Here is a 20,527-nt window from a genome sequence, read left to right on the forward strand (position 1 = left end):
GCTTCTGTTCGCGCGAGGCCGGAAAGCAGATGGAATATGGACTTACAGACTGTTGTCTTCCTGTGTCCTTCTTTTCAACTGGCTGAGGCTCCAGTGGTACGCAGCAATCTCAACAATCTCAACAACCTTGAAACACATTTCACCCTAGTTTAAGTCCTGCTGAGGCCTCCACCTAAAGTAATACTTAAAGAAAGTATTGAATAGGGGCGTCCGGGTAGCGTAGTGGTCTGTTCTGTTGCCTACCAACAGGGGAAGGCGATTTGAATCCCTGTGTTACCTCCAGGGACGCCCGACCTCCGGCTTGGTTGGGCGTCCCTACAGACATAATTGGCCGTGTCTGCGAGTGGGAAGCCAGATGTGGGTATTAGTTCTGGTCACTGCACTAGCGCCTCCTCTGGTCGGTCAGGCGTCTGTTCAGGGGGGAGGGGGAACTGGGGGGAATAGCGTGAACCTCCCACGCGCTACGTCCCCCTGGCGAAACTCCTCACTGTCCGGTGAAAAGAAGCGGCTGGTGACTCCACATGTATCGGAGGAGGCATGTGGTAGTCTGCAGCCCTCCCCGGATCGGCAGAGGGGGTGGAGCAGAGACCAGGACGGCTCGGAAGAGTGGGATAATTGGCCAAGTACAATCGGGGGAGGAAAAAAGGGGGGAAATGTAGAAAAAAAAAGAAAAAGTTGAATGAGATTGGGGCTGCATTCCCCAAGCCACAATTTTTTCTCCACTTCCACGACTGCTTGAATTTAATTTATTGCTTATTGAACTGCCCCCCCCCCCATTTCTCTCGTAGGGCTTGAACACAGAGAGCAGGCCATGTCGGTAGCCAACAATGAGCTTTGAAGAAACGGAAAAGGTTTGAGAGCGGCCCTTTAATCAGCTATTCATCAACTTTGGAGAGATAAATTCCCAACCGAGAGCATTAACACGGCTCTGGGTGCGTTCCCAAGCTTAATGGAATTAAGGTGGGCTGTCTGGATGAGGGCGCTGTGGAATCTCACTGCAGATTTGTATCTAAGCTCTGGTAGTTAATCTCTCCCTGGAATACCGAACTCTCAACCCGGGAATGACCCGGTCAGCGTTTCCGGAGGTGTTTTCAGCTTTTCTTATTTCTAAGGTTTTTGAGATTGTCGATCTGAGGTGGATGTCGACTTGTGTACCATCACGAATGAAACCAGACAACAGTTTGATTTACTCGTCATACATCAACTCTCAGCACAGTGCAAGCTCTCAGTTCGTTTGGGTTGGTACAGTGCACATCTCTTCCTATGCAGTCCTTTTGTCTGCATCTCTTGGTCCTTGTTTGCCAGGAAGTCAAAACTCAAGAGTATAAGTACCAGATCAGTCAGACTCTTCTTATTTCAGCACAATTACTGCAGTCTCGTTAAATTCAAGATTCAAAGTTTTTGTTTGTTGCATACGTCATGTACAAGTAATATAAGCGGTGAAATTGTTTTTTTGGCAACTCAAAAACTGCAACAAGAGACGTGAACACAATGATAATCCATCCATTATCCGAACCACCCTTCCTGCTCTCCGGGTCGCGGGGATGCTGGAGCCTATCCCAGCAGTCATTGGGCGGCAGGTGGGGAGACACCCTGGACAGGCTGCCAGGCCATCACACAGGGCCGACACACACACAAACACACATTCACACCTAGGGGCAATTTAGTACGGCCGATTCACCTGACCTACATGTCTTTGGACTGTGGGAGGAAACCGGAGCACCCGGAGGAAACCCACGCAGACACGGGGAGAACATGCAAACTCCACACAGAGGACGACCCCCAAGGTTGGACTACCCCGGGGCTCGAACCCAGAGCTTTCTTGCTGTGAGGCGACCGCACTAACCACTGTGCCACTATGCCTCCCCACAATAATAAGAAATACAATACAAAAAAAAAAAAGGTTGAAAATATCCGGGTATTAAGAAGTGTATGTAAGGCTGTTGGCGAGGCGGAACACCAGGTTTACTGATGAGGTTTCACAACAGGGTTGCCAGCAGTCAAGCCCGATGACAACACACATTTCTTTGGGTTTCAAAGTGCGTCTATTTGTCTTCTCACAGGACAGAGCTTGTGTCTCTGAAAGGTTGGATTCATTGCTGTTCTCGACTTACCGGTGTGTGTATTGGTAGCATCGTAGGATCGGGATGCAGTCCTGTTTAGCTCCTAACAAAACATTTTTTTTTTAAATTTTTTTTAATGTTTTTCTGAGATTTGAAAGTCAAGTGTGCTTCAGCTTCGTATTTAATTCGGTGGAGACCAGTGTTCCTGTTTTCAGACGGTCCTGTCTGGTTTGGTATTTATTAGGTTTAAAGATAAGGATGCTGATGTTTTTAAGCTGGGCGGATCGGCCTGCTATGTGTTTCTGAATTTAAAGCTAAGATATTTTGCCAGCCCTGGGAAATGTATAAGGGGGTTGGAGCTGGACAGTACTCCGAGCTTGTGCGAAGCCCTACTAGGTATTTGTGCTGGAAGTGCACTCGTTCCGGGAACTAATGAAAATGTGACTTCCAAATTTCTGAAATTAAAGCCAAGCTAAAGGGTGGCACAGTGGTTAGCGCGGTCGCCTCACAGCAAGAAGGTCCTGGGTTCGAGCCCCGGGGTAGTCCAACCTTAGGGGTTGTCCCGGGTCGTCCTCTGTATGGAGTTTACATGTTCTCCCCGTGTCTGCGTGGGTGAATCGGCCATACTAAATTGTCCCTATGTGTGAATGTGTGTGTGTCTGCCCCGTGATGGCCTGGCGGCCTGTCCAGTGTGTGTCCCCCCCCCGCCTGCAGCCCAATGGCTGCTGGGATAGGCTCCAGCATCCCCTTGACCCTGAGAGCAGGATAAGCGGTTTGGATAATGGATGGATGGAATGGAAAGCCAAGCTATTTCAGTTTTAGGAAAGTTGTTGAGGCTTTTCTGCACATGAACCTACTGCATGTACGTGAACCTACTGTATGCGCATGAACCTACAGTATGTACTTCAGCCATGGACATGTTATGGGTTATTTCTTTGTTGCATGAAAGTGGCCACCACCTCGTATGAAGACCAAATCATACCCACCTAAAAGAAATGAAGAGACATTCTTACAGGAGAAATTTATAAAACTGTACATCCGTTAAGCCGAACACACACTGGACAAGACACCACCAGGACGGAGATTTCATATTGAAACCAATAGGAGTGTCCTTTTTGGCATGCGTCGACAGGCACTGGTGTGTTCTTCTTCTGGCCTTTTATATGTATTTTGTCCATTGCTAATATCCATCCATCCGTTATCCGAACCGCTTATGCTGCTCTTAGGGTTGCTGGAGCCTATCCCAGCAGTCATTGGGCGGCAGGCGGGGAGACACCCTGGACAGGCCTCAGACCATCACATAGGGCCGACATACACACACACATTCACACCTAGGGACAATTTAGTATGGCCCATCCACCTGACCTACATGTCTTTGGACTGTGGGAGCAAACCGGAGCACGCGGGGGAAACCCACGCAGACACGGGGAGAACATGCAAACTCTACGCAGGACGACCCCCAAGGTTGGCCCCCAAGGTTGGCGCCACCGTGCTGCCCCCATTACTGATATTGCCTAACAGTACTACCCTGGCTAAGTCTTCTCTCCCACAACCGCAAAGCGTCAGACTTCCATTGTAGCATACGCAGCCTTTTACTAAAGGGCACTGTTGACGGAGACACGGGCTTAAACCTGCGACTTTACAGCCACAGTGGCCCCCCCCCCCCCCTTCTGTCACCCGGCCGGGGGAGGAGGTGTGAGCCCTCATTCCCTGCCAGCCTGATTGGTATTCCAGGAGGTTCCTGCTTGGTGAAGGAGGTGTTTTTCATCTCCCTCAGCCGGGGTTACTGCTCCTCCCTCTCGTCATAAATACGCCCTGATGCCCACGTGCCCGGCAGCCGGGAGAGAGACAGCTGGGCAGACGGGCAGGCGGTCAGGCATGCTCTTACACAGGTTGGCACACATATGTAAAAACACACAACATACACACATACATCGGCACCTGTGCACATTTACACACACACTCACACCAGAGACATGTGCATGTCGGGTGATCTCCACTCAGAGAGGAAGTCCAGATGTTTTGCAGACAGACTTTACAGCGCGCCACGGTTGTCAGCATGCACGTGACGTGTGCTCTGCAATATTGAAATGCAGCCCGTGTCTGGATAAAGAATTCTGTTTGGTCTCCTCAGCTCTCTGCTGCTCTTGGAAATATCTCTCTCTCTCTCTCTCCCCTCCCTCCCCTCCCTTAACAACACTTTCAATATTTATCCCTTTCCCTTAGAAACTCTCTCTGCAACACACACATGTACACACAGTCACACATACAGTCACACATACACACACAGTCACACATACACACACAGTCACACATACACACACAGATGGTCACATAGACCAGAGGGTATTGGAAGTGCACCACCACTAGCATATGTGCTCCATGTGTTTATTATCTGTTTATATATAAATTTCTCTCTCTCTCTCTCTCTCTATGCCTTGCTTACTGTTTCTAACTCTTTCTCCAATTCTCTCTCTAACTCGCTCTCTTAACTCTAACTCTCTAGCTCTCTCTCTAACTTACTCTCTCTCTAACTCTCTCTAATTCTAACTCTCTATCTCTCGCTTACTCTCTAACTCTCGTTTGCTCTCTCTCTTTCTTTTACGCTGTCTTTCTCTCTTACTCGCTCTATCTTTCTGTCTCTTGCTCTTTATATTCTTATATATGTCTATATACTCCAAAGACTTAACTCTTGTTTGAAGGAAAACTAACTAGCCCTGTGTGTTAGAGAGAGAGAGAGAAACGAAAGCAAGTGGGGATGTAAGCGAGTGGAGGGTATCACAACAGAGAGTAGAAACAGTTGATGAAATATTAAAAAGATCAGATCCACAGATAGGAGAGGGAGTTGGAGGGGAATGTTCTGTCTTGGTTATGACTCTGGTAAGCTGTGTAATACACAGCCTCTTACAGACCGCTAAACAAATGTTTGTCAGAAATACACAACATGTTTCACTAAAGCTGAGAGACGATACTCATATGTATGACGTCAGGATCCATGCAGATTAGCTGGGCAGAGAGCTGCTGGTCTGCTCTCGTTTACACGGTCCTCTTAACGCCGCTCAACACTGCATTAATGTGTGTCCATCCAGTTCGACTTAAGATGCCGTATTATCGCTTTAAATACACCTAGAACACACCCACTCCTTCACTTTAATGGGTCATTCTGGTTTTTCACAGCCATCCATCCATTATCCAAACCGCCTAGCCTGCTCTCAGGGTCGTGAGGGTGCTGGAGCCTATCCCAGCAGCCACTGGGCGGCAGGCGGGGAGACACCCCAGACGGGCTGTCGGGCCATCACAGGGCCGTTTTTCATAACCTGGGTCTTATTTTCATATTGTTTGTCATCACACGTGTCAGGTATCCTTTCATCTTGTAGAGTTTGGACACCGGCTGGACTCTATGGGACAACTGAGCACAAGCGTCAGATGTGTTTCCACAAATCCAACCCAATTATCTAAACCACGTATGTATTTGGAAGTGAAAACCAAAGTGCAAGTTAAAAGTTATGATGTGAAGTGTCCAATATGATCAGTGGTGGATGACATTGCTGGTCTACTTCCTGGTTCAGCCTGCAGGAAGTAGCAGCCTGGACTTACTGTAGGTAGTAGTAACATCCATAAACTAGCTGGCCAGCACAGTACAGAAGTCATAGATGATGCACAGTCATGGACACAGTCTGACTGAGACACTAGGGGCGTATGTTATTTAAAGGACACGTTTCACACTCCTGTTCACTTGCCCCATAAGACACCGCTGTAAAGCTGAGTCCAACAGTGGTCCCCTGTCCAAAATCTACGAATTGAAGCCATGCCATGCCATGCCATTATCCAAACTGCCTATCCTGCTCTCAGGGTCGGGGGGATGCTGGAGCCTATCGCCCAATGACTGCTGGGATAGGCTCCAGCATCCCCGCAAGCCTGAGAGCAGAATAAGCAGCTTGGGTAATGGATGGATGGAGGTCTCATAGATTAGTTTGCTTTTTCTAAATGCGTATATGGATCAGGATCAGATTCTGGTTCAGACATACATATATACAGTATACACACACACACACACACACATACATGCCCGTATGAGTAATTTTATCCAGTAATGTGACTTATCCTCTGTTAAATAAATGCCGTCAAACGTTCTGCTGTACAAGTAGCTTGCGTGAGAGTGGGGCTGAATTATCTATTGATCCATCTATCTATCTTGTCTATCTATCTTATCTGTCTGTCTGTCTGTCTGTCTATCTCTGTGTGTGTCTGTCTGTCTTTCTGTATGTGTGTCTGTCTGTCTGTCTGTCTGTCTATCTGTATCTGTGTCTATTTGTGTGTCTGTCTGTCACTGTTCTGTATTTCCCCTGTTGGGAAGGGGCTGACTGCTGCAGTGCCCGCTCCCAGTGTGCCTGTTGGGAAGGGGCTGACTGCCGCAGCACCCGCTCCCAGTGTGCCTGTTGGGAAGGGGCTGACTGCCGCAGCGCCCGGTCCCAGCGTGCCGGTTGGGAAGGGGCTGACTGCTGCAGCACCCGCTCCCAGCGTGCCTGTTGGGAAGGGGCTGACTGCCGCAGCGCCCGGTCCCAGTGTGCCTGTTGGGAAGGGGCTGACTGCTGCAGCACCCGCTCCCAGCGTGCCGGTTGGGAAGGGGCAGACTGCCGCAGCGCCCGGTCCCAGCGTGCCGGTTGGGAAGGGGCTGACTGCTGCAGCACCCGCTCCCAGCGTGCCTGTTGGGAAGGGGCTGACTGCCGCAGCGCCCGCTCCCAGTGTGCCTGTTGGGAAGGGGCTGACTGCCGCAGCGCCCGGTCCCAGCGTGCCGGTTGGGAAGGGGCTGACTACCGCAGCACCCGGTCCCAGCGTGCCTGTTGGGAAGGGGCCGACTGCCGCAGCACCCGGTCCCAGCGTGCCTGTTGGGAAGGGGCCGACTACCGCAGCACCCGGTCCCAGCGTGCCTGTTGGGAAGGGGCCGACTGCCGCAGCACCCGGTCCCAGCGTGCCTGTTGGGAAGGGGCCGACTACCGCAGCACCCGGTCCCAGCGTGCCTGTTGGGAAGGGGCCGACTACCGCAGCACCCGGTCCCAGCGTGCCTGTTGGGAAGGGGCTGACTGCTGCAGCACCCGGTCCCAGCGTGCCGGTTGGGAAGGGGGTGACTGCCGCAGCACCCGGTCCCAGCGTGCCTGTTGGGAAGGGGCAGACTACCGCAGCACCCGGTCCCAGTGTGTGTTGGGAAGGGGCTGACTACCGCAGCACCCGGTCCCAGCGTGCCTGTTGGGAAGGGGCAGACTGCCGCAGCACCCGGTCCCAGTGTGTGTTAGGAAGGGGCAGACTACCGCAGCACCCGGTCCCAGCGTGTGTTGGGAAGGGGCAGACTGCTGCAGCACCCGGTCCCAGCGTGCCTGTTGGGAAGGGGCAGACTGCTGCAGCACCCGGTCCCAGCGTGCCGGTTGGGAAGGGGCAGACTGCTGCAGCACCCGGTCCCAGCGTGCCTGTTGGGAAGGGGCAGACTGCTGCAGCACCCGGTCCCAGCGTGCCTGTTAGGAAGGGGCTGACTGCTGCAGCACCCGGTCCCAGCGTGCCGGTTGGGAAGGGGGTGACTGCCGCAGCACCCGGTCCCAGCGTGCCTGTTGGGAAGGGGCAGACTACCGCAGCACCCGGTCCCAGTGTGTGTTGGGAAGGGGCTGACTACCGCAGCACCCGGTCCCAGCGTGCCTGTTGGGAAGGGGCAGACTGCCGCAGCACCCGGTCCCAGTGTGTGTTAGGAAGGGGCAGACTACCGCAGCACCCGGTCCCAGCGTGTGTTGGGAAGGGGCAGACTGCTGCAGCACCCGGTCCCAGCGTGCCTGTTGGGAAGGGGCAGACTGCTGCAGCACCCGGTCCCAGCGTGCCGGTTGGGAAGGGGCAGACTGCTGCAGCACCCGGTCCCAGCGTGCCTGTTGGGAAGGGGCAGACTGCTGCAGCACCCGGTCCCAGCGTGCCTGTTAGGAAGGGGCAGACTGCTGCAGCACCCGGTCCCAGCGTGCCTGTTGGGAAGGGGCAGACTGCTGCAGCACCCGGTCCCAGCGTGCCTGTTGGGAAGGGGCAGACTGCTGCAGCACCCGGTCCCAGCGTGCCTGTTGGGAAGGGGCAGACTGCTGCAGCACCCGGTCCCAGCGTGTGTTGGGAAGGGGCAGACTGCTGCAGCACCCGGTCCCAGCGTGCCTGTTGGGAAGGGGCAGACTGCTGCAGCACCCGGTCCCAGCGTGTGTTGGGAAGGGGCAGACTGCTGCAGCACCCGGTCCCAGCGTGCCTGTTGGGAAGGGGCAGACTGCTGCAGCACCCGGTCCCAGCGTGTGTTGGGAAGGGGCAGACTGCTGCAGCACCCGCTCCCAGCGTGCCTGTTGGGAAGGGGCTGACTGCCGCAGCGCCCGCTCCCAGTGTGCCTGTTGGGAAGGGGCTGACTGCCGCAGCGCCCGGTCCCAGCGTGCCGGTTGGGAAGGGGCTGACTACCGCAGCACCCGGTCCCAGCGTGCCTGTTGGGAAGGGGCCGACTGCCGCAGCACCCGGTCCCAGCGTGCCTGTTGGGAAGGGGCCGACTACCGCAGCACCCGGTCCCAGCGTGCCTGTTGGGAAGGGGCCGACTGCCGCAGCACCCGGTCCCAGCGTGCCTGTTGGGAAGGGGCCGACTACCGCAGCACCCGGTCCCAGCGTGCCTGTTGGGAAGGGGCCGACTACCGCAGCACCCGGTCCCAGCGTGCCTGTTGGGAAGGGGCTGACTGCTGCAGCACCCGGTCCCAGCGTGCCGGTTGGGAAGGGGGTGACTGCCGCAGCACCCGGTCCCAGCGTGCCTGTTGGGAAGGGGCAGACTACCGCAGCACCCGGTCCCAGTGTGTGTTGGGAAGGGGCTGACTACCGCAGCACCCGGTCCCAGCGTGCCTGTTGGGAAGGGGCAGACTGCCGCAGCACCCGGTCCCAGTGTGTGTTAGGAAGGGGCAGACTACCGCAGCACCCGGTCCCAGCGTGTGTTGGGAAGGGGCAGACTGCTGCAGCACCCGGTCCCAGCGTGCCTGTTGGGAAGGGGCAGACTGCTGCAGCACCCGGTCCCAGCGTGCCGGTTGGGAAGGGGCAGACTGCTGCAGCACCCGGTCCCAGCGTGCCTGTTGGGAAGGGGCAGACTGCTGCAGCACCCGGTCCCAGCGTGCCTGTTAGGAAGGGGCTGACTGCTGCAGCACCCGGTCCCAGCGTGCCGGTTGGGAAGGGGGTGACTGCCGCAGCACCCGGTCCCAGCGTGCCTGTTGGGAAGGGGCAGACTACCGCAGCACCCGGTCCCAGTGTGTGTTGGGAAGGGGCTGACTACCGCAGCACCCGGTCCCAGCGTGCCTGTTGGGAAGGGGCAGACTGCCGCAGCACCCGGTCCCAGTGTGTGTTAGGAAGGGGCAGACTACCGCAGCACCCGGTCCCAGCGTGTGTTGGGAAGGGGCAGACTGCTGCAGCACCCGGTCCCAGCGTGCCTGTTGGGAAGGGGCAGACTGCTGCAGCACCCGGTCCCAGCGTGCCGGTTGGGAAGGGGCAGACTGCTGCAGCACCCGGTCCCAGCGTGCCTGTTGGGAAGGGGCAGACTGCTGCAGCACCCGGTCCCAGCGTGCCTGTTAGGAAGGGGCAGACTGCTGCAGCACCCGGTCCCAGCGTGCCTGTTGGGAAGGGGCAGACTGCTGCAGCACCCGGTCCCAGCGTGCCTGTTGGGAAGGGGCAGACTGCTGCAGCACCCGGTCCCAGCGTGCCTGTTGGGAAGGGGCAGACTGCTGCAGCACCCGGTCCCAGCGTGTGTTGGGAAGGGGCAGACTGCTGCAGCACCCGGTCCCAGCGTGCCTGTTGGGAAGGGGCAGACTGCTGCAGCACCCGGTCCCAGCGTGTGTTGGGAAGGGGCAGACTGCTGCAGCACCCGGTCCCAGCGTGCCTGTTGGGAAGGGGCAGACTGCTGCAGCACCCGGTCCCAGCGTGTGTTGGGAAGGGGCAGACTGCTGCAGCACCCGGTCCCAGCGTGTGTTGGGAAGGGGCAGACTGCTGCAGCACCCGGTCCCAGCGTGCCGGTTGGGAAGGGGCAGACTGCTGCAGCACCCGGTCCCAGCGTGCCTGTTGGGAAGGGGCAGACTGCTGCAGCACCCGGTCCCAGCGTGCCGGTTGGGAAGGGGCAGACTGCTGCAGCACCCGGTCCCAGTGTGTGTTGGGAAGGGGCAGACTGCTGCAGCGCCCGGTCCCAGCGTGCCGGTTGGGAAGGGGCTGACTGCTGCAGCGCCCGGTCCCAGCGTGCCGGTTGGGAAGGGGCAGACTGCTGCAGCACCCGGTCCCAGCGTGCCTGTTGGGAAGGGGCAGACTGCTGCAGCACCCGGTCCCAGCGTGCCGGTTGGGAAGGGGCAGACTGCTGCAGCACCCGGTCCCAGTGTGTGTTGGGAAGGGGCAGACTGCTGCAGCGCCCGGTCCCAGCGTGCCGGTTGGGAAGGGGCTGACTGCTGCAGCGCCCGGTCCCAGCGTGCCTGTTGGGAAGGGGCTGACTGCTGCAGCGCCCGGTCCCAGCGTGCCTGTTGGGAAGGGGCTGACTACTGCAGCACCCGGTCCCAGCGTGCCTATTGGGAAGGGGTAGACTGCTGCAGCGCCCGGTCCCAGCGTGCCGGTTGGGGATGGGCTGACTACTGCAGCGCCCGGTCCCAGCGTGCCGGTTGGGAAGGGGCAGACTGCTGCAGCACCCGGTCCCAGCGTGCCTGTTGGGAAGGGGCAGACTGCTGCAGCACCCGGTCCCAGCGTGCCGGTTGGGAAGGGGCAGACTGCTGCAGCGCCCGGTCCCAGCGTGCCTGTTGGGAAGTGGCTGACTGCTTAGTCTATGGTGTTGCTGCTTGCAGCTTTCTTGAGAAACCACTCATCCAAACAGCTCCACTCTCGACACCGCACTTCCCGGGGTCCTGATCAATACACCGCCAAGTGTGTGAAGTCGATCGGATGAATGGTTGTCCAGAACATCAAAGGACAGATGGCGTGTCCTTGTGTCCTTGTGTCCTTGTTTCCCTCGTGTCCCTCGTGTTGAGGCAGAGAGAGCCAGAGCACGAGTTTCATTGTATTCTAAATACATAGGACAGTAAAGCTGAACTTGAACTACAGACAGAGATTCCTTCCATCTTAGTTACATACATACATGTTAGATACATACATATATATTTATATATGCATGTATATAGCTAAAGATGTATTAAAGTATATGGTTTGTTAATCTTTTCATGTGTTAATTCATATTGTGTGAGATTACTCTATTGAATAGTCGCCTGCTTAAAGGGACAGTTCAGAAATTTAAAGTCTTTAGCGCGGTGGTCTACTCTGTTGCCTGCTCTTATGGGGATCGCCGGTTCGAATCCCCGTGTTACCTCCAGCTTGGTCGGGCGTCCCTACAGACACAATTGCCCATGTCTGCGGGTGGGAAGCCGGATGTGGGTGTGTGTCCAGGTCGCTGCACTAGCGCCTCCTCTGGTCGGTCAGGGTGCCTGTTCAGGGAGGAGGGGGAACTGGGGGGAATAGTGTGATCCTCCCACGCGCTGTGTCCCCCTGGTGAAACTCCTCACTGTCAGGTGAAAAGAAGCAGCTGGCGACTCCACATGTGTCGGAGGAGGCATGCCAGAAACAATTGGGGAGAAAAAAGGGGACGAACATTTTTTAAAATATGTGTCTTAACATATTAGATTACTATTGTGTCTGCGTGGGTTTCCTCCGGGTCCTGGGTCCTGTGATGGCCTGGCCACCTGTCTAGGGTGTCTCTCCGCCTGCCGCCCGGTGACTGCTGGGATAGGCTCCAGCATCCCGAGACCCCAGTTGGGATAAGCGGCTTAGATAGTGGATGTGTGTAACAAATGTGACTGTTGAGTGAAAGACAGGAGGACAGACTCAGTGGATTTTTATCAGGACATCCTGGAAGCACACAGGCACACGTTCAATTCCTGCCCTAATGCAGAGTATAAAAGCCCAGACACAGTGAAAACAACTGGCATGCGTAGTCCAGCGCCTCTTATTTGATGTTTCTGTTGTGCGCTTCAGACCTCTTAACACCTCATTTCTGCTAGAAATCCACAAAAAACCAGCTGTGGTTTGGGCGTTCGCTCCTCCCTCTGTTGACGCTTCAGAGTCAAACGAGGCCGGAGTAGGAGCGTCAGGGTAGCTCGACGTGCTGCTCGGCCATTTAAAACCGTTTGTGTGCTGTAAAACACGTGCGTCAAATGTCCCAGTATGGTTCTGCTGAAGTGTTTTCTTTGAATTGTTGTTTTCATGTTTTTCAAACTTGAGAGGATCATCCTGCTGTCCCCGTGGACTCACAGTGCAGTGTGGACTGCTGTCACTAGCTGCATGTCCAGTATGAAGTACAGGGCAGATGTCCAGTGTGAAGTACAGGGCAGATGTCCAGTATGAAGTACAGGTCAGTACAGGGCAGATGTCCAGTATGAAGTACAGGGCAGTACAGGGCAGATGTCCAGTATGAAGTACAGGGCAGATGTCCAGTATGAAGTACAGGGCAGTACAGGGCAGATGTCCAGTATGAAGTACAGGGCAGTACAGGGCAGGTGTCCAGTATGAAGTACAGGGCAGTACAGGGCAGATGTCCAGTATGAAGTACAGGGCAGATGTCCAGTATGAAGTACAGGGCAGTACAGGGCAGATGTCCAGTATGAAGTACAGGGCAGTACAGGGCAGGTGTCCAGTATTAAGTACAGGGCAGTACAGGGCAGATGTCCAGTATGAAGTACAGGGCAGTACAGGGCAGATGACTGTGAAAAATGTACCAATTGACTACATCGGTGTTGAGTAGAAAATAGAGCTGGGCAATATGTGGTGATGTGAGACTGGATGTGTTGTGTGGTTGTGGTTCTGTTAATATGGGGCTATAATGTAAATATTGCCATTCCCTGGTCTTACAGGCTGCATTACAGTAAAGCGAGACCATTTTCTGAACTTGTTCCACTGTTTTAGTGACATGAACATTAGCGTCTACCTGCTTGGTCATCATATCCACATCACCATCATTTACTGCTGTGTACATATCTTATGGAAGCACCGATAAGTCATCCACTAAATATCACCACATCAACAATATGGAGGTAGGAGCGTCTGGGTAGCATAGCGGTCTATTCCGTTGCCTACCAACACGGGGATCGCCGGTTGGAATCCCCGTGTTACCTCCGGCTTGGTCGGGCATCCCTACAGGCACAGTTGGCCGTGTCTGCGGGAGGGAAGCCGGATGTGGGTGTGTCCTGGTCTCTGCCCTAGCGCCTCCTCTGATCGGTCGGGGTGCCTGTTCGGGGGGGGGGGACTGGGGGGAATAGCGTGATCCTGTCACGCGCTACGTCCCCTTGGCAAAATTCCTCACCGCCAGGTGAAAAGAAGCAGCTGGTGACTCCACATGTATGGGAGGAGGCATGTGGTAGTCTGCAGCCCTCCTCCAACCAGCAGAGGGGGTGGAGCAGCGACCGGGACGGCTTGGAAGAGTGGGAATTGGCCGGTGGGGTAATTGGGCAGAAAAAGGGGGGGAAAGTAAAAAAAACAAAAACAAAACAATATTCAATATTGTCCAGCCCTAGTAGAACATGGGACTTAAAAAAATCTATCCCTGGTGGCAGTGTGCTGTGTTGTGGGGGGGGGGTTGTTTGAGGAGTGTGGGGGGTAATACTAACCCGGCCCTCGCTCTCTTTTGTGTTCTCATGTACCAGAGAACCACTCTGCCCCTCCAGATGTCACCGGCTTCACCCCCGACACCAATGCTGACGGGATCCAGGTGGAGAGGTCCCCGGGGCCCGGCACCGCAGCCCTAAGACAGACGCCCAAGTACGGCAATGCAGAACTGATGGAGACCGGAGATGGTGAGCTGGGGTGAGGGGTGTAATAGGAGGGGCAGACGGAAAAGGGGGCAACTGAGAGGTGTAAGAGAGGGTAGACAAGGCTTGTGATGGTGGAAAGAGGTGTGTGTTAAACTGTGGTTGTGAGTGGTTTCAGAGAGCGAGAGACACACACACACACACACAGCAGGTGGGTTTCCATTGCAGTTTTGCACAAAATAGAAGCTTTTTTTTTTTAAGTCTACAAAACAGTTGCAGGGGGGTTTGTGGGTTTTTTGTCCTCTCAGGATACGGCAACAGATCTCACGGGCCTGATAAGTGTTGGCATGGTGACTTCTATTGCATGTGCCACAATATCCGTGGTAGTGTTTAATCGAATGCAGCGAGGGCATGCAATGCAAACCCCTCACTTCCCAGCGGCACGTTGCAGGGATTTATGGGAGGTCGTTGTCCGCAATAATTTTACAGAGGTCCTGTGGATCCTGAACTTCAGAACGGCCCGCTTAACATTTTATGATTTATGAAACGCAATATGACCCCTCATGGCACCTGCATATCGAGCCCGAGGGAGCCGGTTCCAACCGAGAAGCACGGAGCCGATCTAAATGAGTTTTAGATCGAGTCCGCGGTGGTGTAGCGGTCTAAGCATCGGCTTTGTGTCGATGCAGTTGCCCACCGGGGACGGGGGTTCGCGCCCCGGTCTCGTTAGATCCGACTATGGCCGGACTCGATGAAGCAGCAATATTGGCAACGCTGTCTTCGGGAGGGGGGCGGAGTCGGCTTGTGTTTGTCACATGAATGCGTCTCTGGGTGTGTTGGAAAAAACAGTGGCTCGGCCTGGAGTCGCCTTGTCACGAAAGTGGGGAGGCGTCTCCTTTGAGACTGCCGGCCGGAGAGATGCAGTTGGCGAATGCACGCAGTACGAGGGTGGGTGTTTGAATTAAAATAGGGATTGATTGGCCACTAAATTGGGAGAAAAAGGGAAAAATCAGAAATAAATGAAAAGAAAATGAGTTTTAGATCAATTGCACAAAAAAAGTTATGATAAGCTCTACCTAAAACAACCGTGAGCGGTCAAAACGACCGCTCGTAATTTGTGCGTCATCGTGTGCGTCATGTGACTATGTATGACGTGTGTTAGTGGCGTCATTTCCTTCGTGAAGTTCGTTGCTCTGTCCTAGAAACACACCAGCGTCCTCCAGTGCAGAGAAATAGTCTAAACTTGATTTTTGATTATGTCCAACATGTCTGGTTAGAGACGCCGTTACAGACGCACCATGACTACCGCCGAGGCGCTGCAGTATTTACAGGAGTTGGACAGCGGCCATTTTAAATTGTTTAAAAATACTATTCAAGTTATTAAAATGTTAATTTTGGTGTCAGTTAGTTTCCTAACACATACTAACATATGTAATGCATTAATATCTCAACTGGGTATTTATCTTGACAGAATATAGAGTTTAAAAACCGGCAGTCATGTCGACCACCCGTGGTCGTTTTAGGTAGGAGTGAAGTCCCGGTCGTTCTGGTGTTAAATGCGAAAAATATTTCCATTTCAAGTTTGTGAGATACTGCTTTGTCGAATCGTCTGAATACCACCTCACGCGAGCGGATAAACTTTTTCACGATATTTGAATTTTTTCTAAATTCTCGTGTTTTCCGTGCTCATTATCTTTAGTTCGCCATTTCAGACTGGGCGTTAAGCAGGTCAACAGAAACCTGTCTAGACAGAGGCAGTACTGGTATTTGGTGAGTATGTGACTTGGAGTAGTTTTTGTGCGTGTATATGTATATTTGTGATAAATTGTTTGATCTTAATGCAAACATCATTGTGTACGGATGCTCTGAATGAAAAAGCCAGAGTCGTGTGTCTGTTTGTCCGGCATTTAAAGATGTGTCGCCATCCTCAGAGTGCAGTGTGTTTGTTAAGCCCCCTCAGGCCTGTCCATGCTGTTTAATATGTGAGCCATCGATGTCATTACATCCCCTTTGTGTGTGTGGGTGTGGGTGTGTGTGTATGTGTGTTTTCTATGAGAAAGTAGCTGTGGAAAAGAGATCGCCTTAAGGTCCGTGTGCAGAACTTGGAACCCTCAACTAGCCGAGAAAGTCTGGTTGGTAAAAAAATGAACGAGAAACCGTCTTCGCTGTCTCGTCTTCAGTCAGGCAGCCAGAGCCGTGTGTGACTTCCGATAGTTGTGGCTGTATGGTTTTCCTGAACACAAAAAAGCGCCCCCTCATGGCCGTTGCAACGACAGATTGTTACCCTACGCTTACCAAACCCTTACCTAAACTTAAAGCCGAAATACACAACTTCCTCTCTTAAGTGTGGCTGGAGAACCCTCCAGTCCCTCCAGACACCCTCCAGTCTCCTGATGCTAACGTGGCTATGATGATTAATATAACTACAACATCCATTATCCAAAAGGCTTATCCTGCTCTCAGGGTCGCGGGGGACTGGAGCCTATCCCAGCAGTCACTGGGCGGCAGGTGGGGAGACACCCTGGACAGGCTGCCAGTGCAGCAAAGGGCCAACACACACACACATAACACACCTAGGGGCAATTTAGTACGGCCAATTCACCTGACCTACATGTCTTGGGACTGTGGGAGGAAACCAGAGCACCCGGAGGAAACCCACGCAGACACGGGGAGAACATGCAAACTCCACACAGAGGACGACCCCCAAGGTTAGGCTACCCTGGGGCTTGAACCCAGGACCGCCTAGCTGTGAGGCGACCGCGCTAACCACTGCCACCCGGTGTACCCATATAGTTTGATGTAGTTCTGTCAGGTACAGCTAAACGTTTTCATTGGTTGCAGCAGTGCGCCTGCAATTTAGCAGGTCTGTGTGTGTGTGTAGCATTATTTTATGTCCCACCTGCATTCTGCGAAGACATCCTACTGCATGCTAATCTTCCTGTGATCAGCTCTGACCCTGATATTCTTAGCCTAACCATCTCACTCCTGATGCCTAAACCTAAGCAATCTAATCAACAAAGACAACCAGCACTAGCCAATCTAGCTAAGGGTGTGAACTGTTTACTGCTGAGCTGGTGGCACACCAGCCACGATGGCTGCTATACCTTGTTTTTCGTCCCAGAAAATCATTGTCAACAGGTCTGTTTCTCTCTGCCTCCTACATCCACTATATCACAGCACTGTTCTACTGGAAGACAAGACTGTCTGTCCAACACCACCACCACATCATCATCATCATGTGTCAGATGGATAATATAGCAAGAAAAGTTGTGGATTGCAGCTTTAACCGCACCAAACCCATACCTAAACTTACCCGAAGGTGGGAGGAGTTGGACTTGTTAAGCTCTTAAGGACAGGTGCCAGTTTTTGCTGATCACAGGTTTTGGTACAACACCCAAAGCCATTCTCATTGGCCAACGGTAAAAGGCTGTGGTTGTACTGGGCCGCTCCCAGTATGGAAGGTGTTTAACGGGATAAAATTGAATGAATCCCCTCCGTGCTGTGGTTTTAAGGTTAAGAGGGAAAATACTTCTGGAGTTGTATAAAAGGCGAGCAAGCATGGAGAAAACATCTGTCAAATACATAATCTCTCTCACATGCAGTTAGCTTAGCTGCTAGTGGCCATATTTGTGTGCCATGTGCTTTTACTGAGGTTGGTGTCGTGTGAGTGTTGCATGACTGAGCAACTGAAAACTCTCTCACTTCATTATCATTTAAAGTTGCTGTTTGCCGCCTCTGTGACTGCAAAAACAATTTTTTTTTCGTTTTCTTTTTTCTTTCTTGATGGCTCACTTATTTTTTGAAGATTATGACCCATCTAAAACACACACACACACACACATGCACACAACCACGAATGGAAAGGGATCCTAGCATTTCTTTCAGATGGGTCCCACAGAGATGAGTAAATATGCCGTTTAGGCAGCTTTAGTGTTTGATCAGTTCTCGGGAGAGAGATCCTATTAGATGAGATGAATGCGTTCGTCAGATGATTTGATTGACACTACTGCTGGATGGAAGTGTTGAAAGCTTGCTGATAGGCAGGCTCAGAAAAAGGGCAACACGTTATCAGGTTTGTGGGTGCAACAGGGTAATCAAATCAGTCTCATAAAGTTATTATCAACCAATATTTTATTGCACTAATAATGTATTACCATTACACTACTCCCATCAACCTGGTTGTTTCATGAATGTTATAGACTTAGTATTGTAATGGTAGGTAATACATTAATATAGATGGCTTCAGTGAATATTGTAGCAAAAGCAGGCAGGACAGCAACTTTTTCCAATAAAAAACAATTTATTAAAATAATCAACACTCTTAACTAAAAGTCAACACCACTTCTTCTTTCGGCTGCTCCCGTTAGGGGGCGCCACAGCGGATCATCCATTTCCATCTCTTCCTGACATCTTCCTCTTGTCACGCCAGCCACCTGCATGTCCCCCTTCACCACATCCATAAACCTCCTCTTTGGCCTTCCTCTTCTCCTCGTGCCTGGTAGCTCCATATTCGGCATCTTTCTCCCAATATACCCAGCATCTCTCCTCCACACATGTCCAAACCATCTCAGTCTTGCCTCTCTTGCTTTGTCTCCAAACCGTCCAACTTGAGCTGTCCCTCTTATATACTCGTTCCTAATCCTGTCCTTCTTCATCACTCCCATTGAAAATCTTATCATCTTCAACTCTGCCACCTCCAGCTCCACCTCCTGTCTTTTCGTCAGTGCCACTGTCTCCAGACCATATAACATAGCTGGTCTCACTACCATCTTGTAAACCTTCCCTTTAACTCTTGCTGGTACCCTTCTGTCACAAATCACTCATGACACTTTTCTCCACCCACTGCACCCTGCCTGCACTCTCTTCTTCACCTTTTATGGCACTCCCTGTTATTTTGGATAGTTGACCTCAAGTATTTAAATTCATCCACCTTCGTCACCTCTACTCTTTGCATCCTCACCATTCCACTGTCCTCCCTCTCATTCATGCATATGTATTCCATCTTGCTCCCACTGACTTTTATTCCTCCTATCTCCAGTGCATATCTCCACCTCTCCGGGCTCTCCTCAACCTGCTCCCTACTTGCACTACAGATCACAATGTCATCCGCAAACATCACAATCCACGGAGACTCCTGCCTGATCTTGTCCATCACCATTGCAAACAAGAAAGGGCTCAGAGCCAATACTTAATATAATCCCACCTCCACCTTTAACCCATTCGTCATTCCTATCGCACACTTCACCACTATCACACTCCCCTCATACATATCCTGCATGACTCTTACATACTTCTCTGCCACTCCCGATCTCCTCATACAATACCACACCTCCTTTCTCTAAATCTACAAAGACACAATATAACTCCTTGTGGCCTTCTCTATACTTCTCCATCAACATTCTCAAAGCTAACATCACATCTGTGGTGCTCTTTTGTGGCATGAAACCATACTGCTGCTCGCTAATCATCACCTCTCCTCTTGACCTAGCTTCTATTACTCTTTCCCATATCGTCATGCTGTGGCTGATCAACTTTATACCTCTGGAGCTGCTACAGTTCTGCACATCGCTCTTGTTCTTGAAAATCAGCACCAGTATGCTTCTTCTCCACTTCTCAGGCATCCTCTCACTTTCCAAGATTGTGTTAAACAATCTAGTTAAAAACCCCACAGCCATCTCTCCTAAATACCTCCATGCCTCCTCAGGTATGTCATCTGGACCAACAACTTTTCCACTCTTCATCTTCTTCATAGCTGACCTCACGTCCTCCTTGCTAATCCACCACACTTCCTGATTTACTATCCCCACATCGTCCAACCTTCTTTCTTATTTTCTTCATTTATCAGCCCCTCAGAGTACTCCTTCCAACTTCTCAACACACTCTACTGGCTTGTCAGCATACTTCTACTACTTTTGGCTGTTCCCGTTAGGGGTCACCACAGTGGATCATCCGTTTCCATCCTTCATCACCCTAACCTGCTGCATATCCTTCCCAATTCACTTCATCTTTCCAGCTAATCGGTACAAGTCCTTTTCTCCTTCCTTAGTTTCCAACCTCTCATACAACTCGCCGTACGGCTTTTCCTTTGCCTTCACTACCTCTGTCTTCACATTACGCCGCATCTCTTTGTGCTTCTATCTACTTTCTTCATCTCTCTTGACTATCCCACTTCTTTGCCAACCTGTTCCTCTGTATATTTTTTTGTACTTCCTCATTCCACCTCTAAGTCTCCTTGTCTTCCTTCCTCTGTCCTGATGACATACCAAGTGCCTTCCTAGCTGTCTCCTTCACTATTTCTGCAGTGGTTGCCCAGCCATCCGGCAACTCTTCACTACCACCCAGTGCCTGACTTAACTCCTCCCTGAACTCCACACAACAGTCTTCCTTCTTCAACTTCCACCATTTGATCCTTGGCTCTGCCTTCACTCTCTTCCCCTTCTTGATCTTCTAAGTCATCCTACAGACCACCATCTGATGCTGCCTAGCAACGTTTTCCCCTGCCACCACCTTGCAGTCTCCAGTCCCTTTCAGATTGCACCTCCTGCATAAGATATAGTCCACCTGTGTACACCATCCTCCACTCTTATATGTCCTCCAGTGTTCCTCCCTCTTCTTGAAATACGTATTCACAACAGCCATTTCCACCCATTTTACAAAATCCAC

The 20,527-nt window shown here is 52.4% G+C and overlaps 1 protein-coding gene across 2 annotated transcripts in view; it reads left to right on the forward strand.

Annotated features, from left to right (window-relative positions):
- LOC130123478 (disco-interacting protein 2 homolog C) overlaps positions 1-20,527 on the forward strand; it is a 191,010-nt gene that overhangs the window by 42,079 nt on the left and 128,404 nt on the right. For both annotated transcript variants that reach the window (XM_056292647.1, XM_056292649.1), the window contains exon 5: positions 13,760-13,909. In XM_056292647.1, the coding sequence (XP_056148622.1) occupies positions 13,760-13,909 (150 nt within the window). The remainder of the gene's footprint in view (positions 1-13,759; positions 13,910-20,527) is intronic.

The sequence above is a fragment of the Lampris incognitus genome, chromosome 14 (genome assembly GCF_029633865.1).
Source record: "Lampris incognitus isolate fLamInc1 chromosome 14, fLamInc1.hap2, whole genome shotgun sequence".
NCBI classification, from domain to species: domain Eukaryota; kingdom Metazoa; phylum Chordata; class Actinopteri; order Lampriformes; family Lampridae; genus Lampris; species Lampris incognitus.